Source organism: Argentina silus (genome assembly GCF_951799395.1).
Source record: "Argentina silus genome assembly, chromosome: 4".
NCBI classification, from domain to species: domain Eukaryota; kingdom Metazoa; phylum Chordata; class Actinopteri; order Argentiniformes; family Argentinidae; genus Argentina; species Argentina silus.
The window spans coordinates 18981273-18994404 of record NC_139658.1 but is presented as its reverse complement, the minus strand read 5'-3'; the positions used below and the strand labels follow the sequence as shown (position 1 = coordinate 18994404).

The 13132-nt window shown below is 48.3% G+C and overlaps 1 protein-coding gene across 5 annotated transcripts in view; it reads left to right on the top strand.

Moving 5' to 3' along the window:
* rargb (retinoic acid receptor, gamma b) overlaps positions 1-13132 on the top strand; it is a 36278-nt gene extending 23146 nt beyond the window's left edge. For 3 of the 5 annotated variants that reach the window (XM_083668641.1, XM_083668640.1, XM_083668643.1), the window contains 7 exons: positions 9310-9458; positions 10267-10414; positions 10863-11029; positions 11127-11303; positions 11621-11825; positions 12120-12278; positions 12468-13132. In XM_083668641.1, coding sequence (XP_083524767.1) covers positions 9310-9458; positions 10267-10414; positions 10863-11029; positions 11127-11303; positions 11621-11825; positions 12120-12278; positions 12468-12787 — 1325 coding nt within the window. In that variant the 3' untranslated portion in view covers positions 12788-13132. The remainder of the gene's footprint in view (positions 1-9309; positions 9459-10266; positions 10415-10862; positions 11030-11126; positions 11304-11620; positions 11826-12119; positions 12279-12467) is intronic. The other 2 variants (XM_083668642.1, XM_083668644.1) reach the window with 1 other exon arrangement.

Sequence of the window (13132 nt, the reverse complement as noted above, 5' to 3'; positions counted from 1 at the left end):
TGGTGTTATTGTGATCATGCGGAAAGAGTTCTCTCTCTCTCTGTCCTTATCAGAGGGCCGGTGTTGTTATCATAGAGCTCTCTCCACAGGAAGAGCCAGATTCCATTTGATTCTGTGTGCCCATTCTCACCCTCAAGTTTGTTTGTTTATGTGCTCAGCGTGTGTGTGTATGACTGTGTATTTATTCATCATCATGTTTGTTTTCTTTCTGAATGACTTCATGAATGATGTAGCTTTCTTTCTCAGTATGGGCCCTGACCTTGTGGTGTGTTTAGAATCAAACAACCACAGTGAAAAGGAAAGTTGCACACAAAGTTAAAAAGAGAAGACAGGGGGGGGCACATGATAGCTCATAATCCATTTCAGTTGGTATATGGAGAACTGGTGCAATTATATTTAAAAACATATATTTTTCGGTCAATTATATTTGAACATGATGATGACAAAATCAAATGTTAAAACTTCATGGTCAGGGCAAAAGTGAAAAGAAATACTTAGGACAATTGGGCTTTATTCAGTATCAACTAAAGCCTTGTAGGCACAACATGGTCCCTCTCTTCCTGCAGGCTTTGCTTGAACACACACACACACACACACACACACTATGTGATTGGCATAGAGTGAGATAGGTGTGAGAAAATAACAATTGTTATGTAGCTCATTTATTCTCAGCACTATTTCATATGCTAATAGGCCTACTCTGGCCCAACAGCCCAGTCATGCTAATTTGGATCTGAGAGTTTGATTTGCAAATGTACCAAAGACTGTAAGTGAATAACTATTATCGACTTCCCCCCCCCCCCCCCCCCCCCCCCAGTTAAACTGTGCATACATCCAAGTCTGGCATGGATGTTCCCATATGCATTTTTGCATTAGGCTGGTTAGTTTCAGTTCGTCCAGGTGAAAGGCCCATGTATCTTCATTTATCGTGAAGACACCGAGGTTTCAAGCACTGTCGGCCCCCATGGTGTTCCCCGTAATGAAGACGGATTAGCTGTCATACCGAGCGAGACCACAGCCGGTTTCAACTCGCTAAATAGGTAGACAATCGTCAATGTATGTAAGGAGAGGAGCAAATAGGCTACATTTATTTCTGGATCTAAAATAGTAATCGTGTTGATAGTTGTTCATCACTGGAGTTTTGCATAGAAAAGTGATCAGTCGTCGTAGAAAATTGTCTTTTGTCAGGGAGTTTGAGAGAAAGAGAGACAGGGAGAAAGCAAAAGGAAGGGAGACAGATAGGGGAAACAAGGAAAATAGCCTATCTCACTCTATGCCAATCACATAGTGTGTGTGTGTGTGTGTGTTTCTTCCTAAAAAAGCCTAAAATGTTCTTCAATAGACTAGTTTGGCGTGGATGGCCTCGGGCTGTAGGGGAGAGAGGACAGAGTGTTGAGAGTTCCTCTTTAGACCGGTGTTCTGTTTCAATCCTCTGTTCCCAATAACCTCTGTAAACATCGAGGGACAATAACATGCGAAGCGGCGTAATTCACCCTCTATTCACACCGGTTAACTCGCATTGTTGCCCTTTTAAACGTACCTACATACAATATTACCCTAACCTTCACAAACATGAGGCTGGGCTAAAATCACGTTTCTGCTTTGGAAATAGGACAAGGGGATATATAAACGGCCCATTCAAAATTCTCAAAGAAGTTGGTTTCTCCTTGTGAGGTGTTTGGTTTTGCCAAGAGTGAACTATATAATGTGTTATGGTCTGGAATTGACAGAAAGGAGGTCAGTGATGCAAGATAGGCTTTTCAACAAAGGGAGAACACTTTTTCACCCAAGCAAAGTGCATACTCACATTCAGCTACTTTGACACAGCATCAGTGGCTTGAATTTAATAAAGGTCTCTTCTGGGGGGGTGGCTGGATCCAGGGCACTGGTATGAATAGAAACTCTCTCACAGTATTTTTTCATGTAACTTCTCAAAATTGTGATTATCTGGGGAATTATGGCATTCTAGAGGGCTGTGTGTGTGGTCAGCTTTCCTGTTTTCTGTTGTTTTTATGTGAGGCGGTTCAGGGCCTCTCTGCCTCCCTTTGTTTCAATGTCAGGGGTTATAGAGAGAGCACGGACAGGCCAAAGTCAGGGCCTGAGTGTGTGTGTGTGCCTGCTTCACTCATGCGTTACCCTCAGATCATGTGTCTTGTCAAATTCAGTCTACATCATTTGTTTTCTCTTAATGAAGGCCTTTAATTATTCAATTATAATTACAAAAGGCTCAATTAAGAGATTAGACTGCCTGCAGGGACAGGGCAGTGAGGAGAGGGATGAAAGAGGGGAGGAGGGGGAGGAAGGGGGTTTGATTAGGGATTAAGATTTACCCCCAATGACTATAGCCCTCCTGCTACCCAGGGGTTTCATCCTTTCAGGAGATAATGCCTGCATGTCTTTTGTGGGAAGTGATCCTCATAATGCCCCATCTCTCTCATTTTCTCTCCTCTCTCTCTTCTTGTTGTCTCATTCAGTGCTGGCTCCAAGGTCATGGGGCCTCATCCATATAACGTCATCATAGCACATGACAGTACTGTGTGTCTGTAAGTTCAGGTAGAATAGGGCAAGGTTAACTAGGCTTGGGGCTGTAAGTGTGGAAGTGGACAAAGACTGGTTAGATAGTTGCATTACAGTGAGTGAGGTATACAGTGAGAGCAGACAGACACGTGGAAAGAGAGAGAAAGAGAGAGAAAGAGAGAGAAAGAGTCAAACCAGACACAGTGAAAAAATATTTGTGAGGTGGATGGTAGCTGAGAGGGCTTAGAGGGAAAGTGAGAGAGAAGAGATCCCAGGGACAGTGTGTGTATGAGTGTGTGTGCTGTTGTGTGTGCTGTAGTGTGTGTGTGTGTGTGTGTGTGTGCTGTAGTGTGTGTGTGCTGTAGTGTGTCTGTCCCAGCGCTTAGACGGCCGTCCTGTGTGTGCCTGCACAGTTTTCACAGGCTCCTGATGGAATTCGGTAATAGCATTTTATAGCCTGTCTCCAGTGGGCGAGGGAACACTGTAAATAATATGGGCCGACCACCCTATGGGTCCTACACAGTGTCCCGGGACTGGCCTTCCCATAGTGCCACAGGCCCAGGACCGGTGAGAGATGGACCCCCAGTGTTACCTCCATGAACTTCATGAGCGTTCAGACTGTCTCGTCTGCCTCGTGTAGCCCACGTTGTTTTTGTCATTGCTGTTTCTTTTCACGAAATGACGACAGAACGAGAAGTTGTGTCTTGATGTTGAATCGCCTGTTGAATCGTCGTACTCTTTGAGTGTGTATCTGATTCTGTGATCTGACCCCAGCGGAAGCGGGGATCCTGTCTTCCTGTCGGAGGTCAGTGCTGAGCAGCAGTAAGTGTTCGTATGTATTTGCTCTTCCCGAAAAAAAGGAATGTTTGCTAAGCTGCTGTATGAATCCATGGCTTGTGCGGTGTGACATGCTGACTCACCACGTTGAAGGCACAGGCTGTGATTGACTGATTGGTGAGTTGATTGATAAGTGAATGATTTATTTGTTGATTTGCTTGGCTTTCTGTTGGAAGAGTGCACACACACACACACACACACACACACACACACACACACACACACACACAGAGTGGGGAAACGAGTATAGTCATGATTAAAAAACGATTTAGTAATTAGAATGGCACATTTAGGACTGTTAGTCACCGTGGGAGAAGCATTGGAAGCCAGTTTGCATGAGACATCGTAGCCTCACAAAGCCTCCAGCCTGTCTCACTTTCTCTAACTCCAGACTTTGTTTTTTTTTTGTGTAACAACAGTCTCTTTCCCACCCCTGCCTCTGCCACACCACATTGACTGTAGGGTGTCTCCAGTGGCTCCTTCACTGTGTGTGCGTGGTGTGTTGGCATTACTGGGTGTAAGGTGTGTTTTGGAAGGCCAGGCTGTTTGAGGCTCAGTGTTGGTTGTCTGACAGGACAGTGTTGTACGGAGAGGGGCTGGTGGGTGCTGGGTAGTGGAGATGAGGAGATGAAGGGTGACCAAATGTTGACTCTGTTTCATCAAAAAAAAAAAAAAGCATAGAAATAAAAAGGTAGGTTTATGAGGTGTTGTAAAGAAGAAAGGCTGCTTTGTATGCGTCCCGGTGAATGAGAGGGGCAATCCTGATTTAACAACCTGTCCCTATAAAGACCCCCCCCCCCCTCCTCCCTACTACAGAAAAACCCTGCCTTCCTGCCCACTTTTCTTAGGAGAAAAACATGTGTTGGTAGATACCGCATAAAATGCTTTCATTAGATTCTACACAGTTTTGTTGTACGGAGTGATCATACAAAATAGACATATCATGAGGATTCTCTGAGTGTGAGTAAACTGCTGCTAGTACTGCTTGTCTGTGGGCTGACCTAGCAGGCCTTCTCTCTGCAAGCCTGTCTGTCAGGATGTGCATAGTGTATCTGGGTTTCTGTGGGTGTGTGTGCAGTATAGTCCACAACTGTGTGTCGTTCTAGTAAGGGTGTGATAATTCCTCCAGGATTTTGTAGTGTGTGTGTGTGTGTGTGTGTGTGTGTGTGTGTGTGTGTGTGTGTGTGTGTGTGTGTTTTTATGGAGCCATCTCCTGGACAGTAGCCTGGTTTTATCACAGCCTTTCCTTTCAAAGAAGCTCCGAATGACAGGAAGGACTCCTCCTCCTACCAGGGCAGGAAGGCGGGAGGGGGGGGGGGGGGCAGGGGGATATGGGACAGGGAGGGGAGGGGGGATGGGATGGAAGAGGGGGGGACGCAGGTATTGAACTTTAAGACAGCTGATGAAAGGAACTGACACTGCACCCCCCTCTCTCCCCTGCGCACACACACTCAGCATCCTTTCCAAGAGTGCATCTCCTTTGCTTTCTTAGGTTATCTGAGTGAGGACAGATAGAAAACCCTGTGGTAAACAGGACACTGTAAGTTTGATAGTGACCTAGGTTAAGCTAGGACAGCACAGAAGTCTTTGTAGAACCTGCTTTGAATCAGTGAATTGATCCCTTTTTTTGCCCCATAGGATGTTCATTTCAAAGATTGAGTAGTCACGGTTGCGGATATGGGTTTGAAGACACTCATGGGACTTTTTGTTCCTGTTTGTGGGTATGTTCAGAATGAAATGAATGTGAAAATGGATTCTACCCTTTCCCCTTTCTTTTCTCTGCATGTAGGCTTCAGGGTGTGTGCTGTTGTACTATATTCCCACTGAAAAATGGCCACAAACATTCCAACATGTTCGTGCGCACAAACCAGCCCACACTCACACATATTCACACGCACACACGCACACACATTCCATAGCTCACTGCTGAACATTTTGTCAGGCGAGAAGTTATGTAAAAGTTGAATTTGCAAACCAAATGAGTCTTTGGAGACCTGATAGCGCCACTGATAAATTGGAGCCATGGCCAAGTCAAAACTGAGCGCCGACAGTCATGTACTGAGACTCCATCTTGTTGCCCCAACAGACAGTTGGTGCTGAAACATCCCCTGAATAAAAGCCCATTACGGCTTGCGAAATGGAACTAGCATCGGTTGATAGCCGGAACCCTGCCCAGGTCCTCTTTCTAGGAAAAAAACAACACATGGCCAGTTTTGAAAGACTACAGACCTCGAGTTATACGATGCTGTGACACCCTGTCTTATGGAGAGGGTCTGTGCAGCCCCCCAGGCTAAAGCCCAGATGAAGATGTCTGCGCTGGCCCTCAGGCCAGGCGTCACACGCTGTCGCCCACACAACCACGCTTGAAGGAATGAAAGGAGGCCTTCATCTCAAGCATAGAATCAACACCGTACACCGTGGTGTGTGTGTGTGTGTGTGTGTGTGCATGTGCGTGTGTTTTGGGTATGAAGCGCATTTCTCACCGCTAAGAGCCATGTGACATATATGACATATGGGTGAAAAGTTGGCGTAGATCTTGACTAAAGAGTTTTCATTGTGCAGTTGTTGTAGCAACCATGCTGTTCCAATACACTGACTTGACACTGACAAATGATTTGAAACCGTGTAACTGACTTATAGTATATCCTGCCTGAAGTCACATTCAATAAAATCCCTCTGCTAAACAAAGTAAATGATGACATGCATGTGAAGACCTTACATGGCTCCAGTGGCTCCCTCCAACCCTCCTGTTGTAGGGCCAAACCGAAGGGAGGAGAGAGAGAGAGAGAGAGAGAGAGAGAGAAAGAAAGAAAGAAAGAAAGAGGAGAGGGGGAAAGGAGAGAGTGTGAAGACCAAGTAAAGTTGTAAAGTTATGCTCTTGTGAGTGACAGGAGGATTATGGAAATGTGTTTGTGTGGGGGGGGTGCCCCCCTCTCCCTCCTCCCCTGTGCACAGAAGCCATGGAGAGACAGAGGGGATTAAGGGTAAAATGATATGGAATGCTGATGGCTCCGCTGTACCTGCCCCTCCCCCTCCCACACCCCCCCCACAGAGCCCACTGCCCGGGCTGACACACGGCACTGAGGACTGGGACTGTCATGCTAATTGAGTCCCAGGCCTCTGGGCTGATAACGAAGGCCTCGGATTTCAGAGGAGCTTTTGTTTTCTAAACAGTGTGTGTGTGTGTGTGTGTGAGAGAGAGAGAGAGAGAGAGAGAGAGAGAGAGGAGAGAGAGAGAGAGAGAGAGAGAGAGAGAGAGAGAGAGAGAGAGAGAGAGAGAGGGAGAAGAAGGAGGTGGAGGGGTTGGGTCGGTCTAATTACTTGTCTCATCGGTGTCCTATAGAGGTGTGCTGATTGATGTTGTGACACACCGCGAGGTGAGGTGTGGGTGAAGAAAGAGAAGTGTTTTTTCAGGCCCAGGCTCCAAGGCTGTGCTCAGTTCAGGGTGATGACAGACCTGACAGATCCTGGCTCCCTGACTCACTCTCTCCCAGCCAGGTGGAGTTAGGGATTTAACCCTCTCTCTCTCTCTTTCTCTCTCTCTCCTGTTTTCCCCTTTTTTCTCCCCTCTCATCCCTTCTTTGTCTGACTCGTGTCCCTCTGTGCCCCCCCCCCCTCCTTCCCCCTCTCAGACAGTATCAGTCACTACCTTTCCCCTGGCGCCAGATGCAGCTCCTCCTTTTCAATAGGAGGCTTTTTTTCCCCTGCACATTTTCTCAGTGTTACTGCATAAACAGAAAACAGCACTCCGGTTACAAAAGTGTCACTCACTCAACCCACGTCCCTCCTTATCTTAACCCGGTTACCTCACCACCCTCCCCTCCCCTCCCCTCCCCTCCCCTCCCCTCCCCTCCCCTCCCCTCCCCTCCCCTCCCCTCCCCTCCACACCCCACACCTGATTTCACTGACAATAGGGTGAGGAGATTGTCTCCTTTTGAGGAGGATTTATACCTACAACAAGATTGGAAAATTCTCTGTCCTATTCCTTTTTATGTCTACGTGCTATCACAATTCAGCAACATCACTCTTACATTACATGTCTTATAATGACAGTAATACTGCTGGTACATTTATGGTAGCCTTTTGGTGGTAGTATTGGTAATGGTGCTGGTACAGATGGTAGCTGTTGGTAGTAGTAATAGTATCGATAGAGGTGAGGTGATACCATGGTTAGACTAGTGGTGGTGGTGCTGGTATTGGTAGGGGTGATAGTAGGTTAATACTACTTGGTCTGTGGTTCTAATGGTATAGTAAGCTACTGGTAGTAGTAATGGTACTGTGGTCTACTTGTGGTCTTACAAAACGTCTCCCCAGTCAAGGTCAAAGCTAAAGGGTCAGGGTTTATTCTCCCTCTCCAGCCACTGGGAGCCCCCTGGCCTCTGACTCCCCTCTTTCTCTCCCTCTCTTTCTCTCCCTCTCTTTTTCTCTTCATTTGTCCCTCTCTTCTTTTATTAGATTATTCCTTTATGCCCCTTTCTCTCTTTTTGAAGTCTCGCCACTCTTGTTAAACGCAGGCCCCAGTGTGAGAGGGGGGGGCTAGGGGGGGTTAGGTGGGGGAGATCAGGGCCACATTTGGGCCAGCCCTGTGGTATCCATTGAAGGTGGCAGGAGGGGGCTGTGACTTTGGATTTTTAACCCCAGATTTTTTGTTTTTTCGTTTTTTTACGGGGTAGGGATCGGAGGGTACAGCTGGTGGTGTGAATGGCTGCCCAAGGTGACTGGATCCCAATAAAGAGGCGGTCAGCCTGGCCGGGGGCCTCCTTCCCAGCCCAGACACAACCTTTATAGGCCAGCTTACGAGCCTGGGCCTCTATTAAACCCTGGCCAGCCTGCACAGAGGAATTTAGGGCCAGGAAACAAGAGAAAAACAGGGGGGTTTGGGGATGGGCAGGGGGAGGTGAAGTTGGGGTGACTGAAGGTGAAAGTTGAAAGCCATGTTAAAGAGGGTTGGTTTGTCCCCCCTAGCCCAGTGGATGTGGCTAACTGTATTGTATCATGTGATCATGTGACATTTATATATCTCTGTGTGTTGTAGGCTATGTATGTGACAACTTGGTGTTGTACGTGTAAGCATGCATGTTGGTATGAGTGTGTATTTTATGTTGTTTATTCTGAGGGTTTCATTGGCAGCAGTTGAATGGCTTTGCCTGTGGCACAGCAAATGGTGTTATATTGTGTGCCATTTTCCCTTGGAGACAGAAGGGAGGACAGCAGTGTCTCATAAACACCCTAGCCTGTTTGTTCAAATGGGTCTGAAGGTACATAAGCAGGTCTGGTTGTACAGGCATTCAAATAGAAATACACACACACGCACGCACACACACACACACACACACACACACACACACACACACACACACACACACACACACACACACACACAACACACAAACACACGCATAAACAACACACAAACACACACACAAACCACACACACGCACACAGCCACACACAATTCAACTGTCAGGCAACTGAGGTAAGCTCCACCCCCAATCCCAAGGAGTGGAGACGCCAATCAAACCTCAGCTGCCAATCAACATTTTATCAGCATAGCCATCTGGCCATCAGCTAATTGTGTCTCTTTCCCCCCCTCAGCATTCACCCACCCACCCCTCCCTGTTCTCTTAACATATTTGCCTTTGAGCTTGCCTCCTGGGTAGGGCCTAGAGGGGGGTGGGAGTTGTTTGTTGGCAAGTAAGCCTTTATCAATTGTTCCACATAGATACATAAGATGGAATTGAGCTAAGTCACAGAGGCCTTTGAAACCCCAATCTTGTACATTGGTTTGGTCATGGATGAAGAACGGAAAAGTATTCTTCCTCTGACGTACAGTATACCCATAAGGCATAAGTGTGCATTAAGTTAACATCTACTTTATCCATTCTTCCCTCTTTTTCTTCTCTCTCTCTCTCTCTCTCTCTCTCTCTCTCTCTCTCTCTCTCTCTTCCTGTGCAGCGGTGGAGACCCAGAGCACCAGCTCAGAGGAGATGGTGCCCAGCTCTCCCTCTCCACCTCCTCCTCCACGCATCTACAAGCCCTGCTTCGTGTGCCAGGACAAGTCCTCTGGCTACCACTATGGAGTCAGCTCCTGTGAGGGCTGCAAGGTGAGCCACACATGATGAACAGACAAGAGAATCCCTTAGACAGCCTATATATTATATGCAATCATGTCATCATGAACCAGAATCTCAAAGGAATGTTTCCAACATCTTGTGGAATCAGTGCCACAAAGAATTGAGGCTGTTTTGAGAGCAAAGGGAGGCCCTACCCAGTATTAGTATAGTGTTCCTAATAAAGTGTTCGGTGAGTGTATAATACTCAACAGCCTATAGAATGCCTATATGTATAAAGGACTGCCCGTATTCCGAATGACAGACAAGATGTAGACACGCACACAGACACGCAGACACACACAGACACAGACACACACACACAGACACAGACACACACATACACACAGACACAAAGACACATGCACATGCACATGCACACGCACACAGACACAGACACAGACACGTCTGCACTACTCTCTTGTGGACTTTTTTCTTTAAGTGCAAGGGATGGGCTGAAATGACTTCCTATGGCTATAGCTTACTCAGTCTATGATCAAGACACACAAGAGTTATGTACATCGATAATAGCCTTGTGACAATTGACAATGTCTTAATGACAATCTCTCTCTCTCTGTCTCTCTCTCTCTCTGTCTCTCTCTCTCTCTCTGTCTCTCTCTCTCTCCCTGTCTCTCTGTCTCTCAATCTCTCTCTCTCTCTGTCTCTCTCTCTCTCTGTCTCTCTCTCTCTCCCTGTCTCTCTGTCTCTCAATCTCTCTCTTTCTCTCTGTCTCTCTCTCTCTCCCTGTCTCTCTGTCTCTCAATCTCTCTCTCTTTCTCTTTCTCTCTCTCTTCCGACACAGGGATTCTTCCGGCGCAGTATCCAGAAGAACATGGTGTACACCTGCCACCGTGACAAGAACTGTCAGATCAACAAGGTGACCCGCAACCGCTGCCAGTACTGCCGGCTGCAGAAGTGCTTCGAGGTCGGCATGTCCAAAGAGGGTGAGTGTGAGTGTCTGGTGGAACGTTCTGTCTCACTGTGGAGCATGTCTGCGTGCTTAAATGTGTGTATGTGTGTGTGTGTGTCTGTGTGTCTGTGTGTGTGTCTATGTCTGTGTCTGTGTCTGTCTGTGTGTGCGTGTGCATGTGCGTGTGTGTGTGTATCTGTGTGCATGTGTGTGTGTGTGTATCTGTGTGTATCTGTGTGTGTGTGTGTGTGTGTGTGTGTGCGTGTGTGTGTGTGTGTGTGTGTGTCTCTGTGTATCTCAATATGGCTCTGCTACAAGTGGACATCCTGAGAGGAAGGAAAGAGTGGGAAGGGGAGAGCCATGAGGGATACGCTGCTCGGCCGTTGGTCCGCTGAAGGCTACAAGTAGCAGCAAGCAGCTCCAGTCACTTCTGTCACCTCTCTCTTCTACATCCACACTCATCCTCCCTCTCCCTCCTTTCCTCCCAGCGGTGCGTAATGACAGGAACAAGAAGAAGAAGAATGACGTGAAGGAGGAGGTGGTGTTGCCGGAGAGCTATGAGCTGACTGGGGAACTGGAGGAGCTGGTCAACAAAGTCAGCAAAGCCCACAAAGACACCTTCCCCTCACTGTTACAGCTGGGCAAATACACTACAGTGAGTCACACACACACACACACACACACACACACACACACACACACACACTGCCTTCTGCCGTATCTCACCACCCTCTCTCTCTGTTGTGTTTTAGAACTCTAGCTCAGACCACAGAGTGCAGCTGGACCTGGGGCTGTGGGATAAGTTCAGTGAGCTCTCCACCAAGTGCATCATCAAAATAGTGGAGTTTGCTAAGCGCCTGCCCGGCTTCACCACCCTCACCATCGCTGACCAGATCACCCTCCTCAAATCAGCCTGCCTGGACATCCTGGTACCTACACCACCGCCCTCACTGCTCTCTGTCTTCACTCCCCTCCTCCTCTATCCATTCATTCACTCCCTCTGTGCACTTCTTTCCACTTTCTATACTCACAGTCCCCCCCCCCCCCCCTCTCTATGGCTCATTACACTATCCAGCTTCCTCCTTCATCTCCCTCTCTACACATTGTCATGTCCGCTTTGTCTCCAACCGTTCTCATTGTGTCCGGCTGACATTGTCTTTTTAATATCTTCTCTGTCTCTCCATCCTGTCCTCCCTCCTTCTTCCTCCCTCCCTCCCTCCCTCCCCCCCTCCCTCCCTCCTCTCAGATGCTGAGGATCTGCACTCGTTACACCCCGGAGCAGGACACCATGACCTTCTCAGACGGCCTGACTCTGAACCGCACTCAGATGCACAATGCTGGCTTCGGCCCGCTGACAGACCTGGTGTTTGCCTTCGCCGGCCAGCTACTGCCCCTGGAGATGGACGACACAGAGACTGGCCTCCTCAGCGCCATCTGTCTCATGAGTGGAGGTACTGCAGCACTGTCTTTGCCACTGTTACTGTGGGTGTGTTTTATTCGAGTAAGAATAGGAGTAATGGGTTGATTTTGTTTGTGTGTGTGTGTGTGTGTGTGTGTGTGTGTGTGTGTGTGTGTGTGTGTGTGTGTGTGTGTGTGTGTGTGTATGCTTGCGTGTGTGTGTGTGTGTGCGCATGCTCTCTCCCTGACTGTAAGTGATTGGCCACTGACTCTACCCTACCTCCTGTGATTATTCACCACCCCCTCACTGACCTTGTCTGATTGACTCCCCCCCCCCCCTCCCTCAGACCGTATGGACCTGGAAGAGCCCCAGCACGTGGACAAACTCCAGGAGCCCCTGCTGGAGGCCCTGAAGATCTACGCCCGCCGCCGCCGCCCCAACAAGCCCCATATGTTCCCCCGTATGCTCATGAAGGTCACTGACCTACGAGGGATCAGCACCAAAGGTCAGTGCAGTGACCTCTCTCCACTGAGGCTGTGAAAGGCTGATATTGAATACGCAGAATTTGGTTATTCAGGCACACTCTGTATGATGGAGTTAAACAGCCTCAGACATCTGCTGGTTCTCAATGCTAAAAATGAAGCAGAAGGTATTGTAGTTTTAAGTTTAACGTTTTGTCTCTTTGTGTGTGTAGGTGCAGAGAGGGCCATCACTCTGAAGATGGAGATCCCAGGCCCCATGCCTCCTCTGATCAGGGAGATGCTGGAGAACCCTGAGGCCTTCGAGGACAGCAGCGACTCTGGGGACAGCGCTACCGCTGCCCCACCTGCCATCCAGGCCATCAAAAAAGAGAAGGAGGAGAGGAGCTTAGACGAGTCAGCCCTGGAGGAAGAGGAGGATGAGGAAGATGACTGTGGGGATGAGGAAAGAGAGAGAGGAGCGGACAGTGATGGGGAGCCCTGGGGGGAGGCTGCAGGGGGGTCTAAGAAAGGGGTGTCGGGGAGAGCACAGTGAGAGAGACACGATGATGCTCTCCCTCTACTATCATTCATCACCAACCAACAGATCCACACTTCAAGTCTCCTCCCGACACGCCCCCATCCCATAACAAGGGTCCTCTCTAAGACCTAGCACTCACTTACCTCTGCTGTCCCACACACACACACACACACACACACACACACACACACACACACACACACACACACACACATACACACAAAGATGGAGAGTAAAGCCCTGCATGTGCTAAACCTACAGGGTGAAACAGGCCTTAGGGGGAAGTGGAACTTCTAGTCTAGTCTGGGAAATGAAAAAAGAGATACAGGGGGAGACCATTGAGAGAAGAGAGAGAGAGAG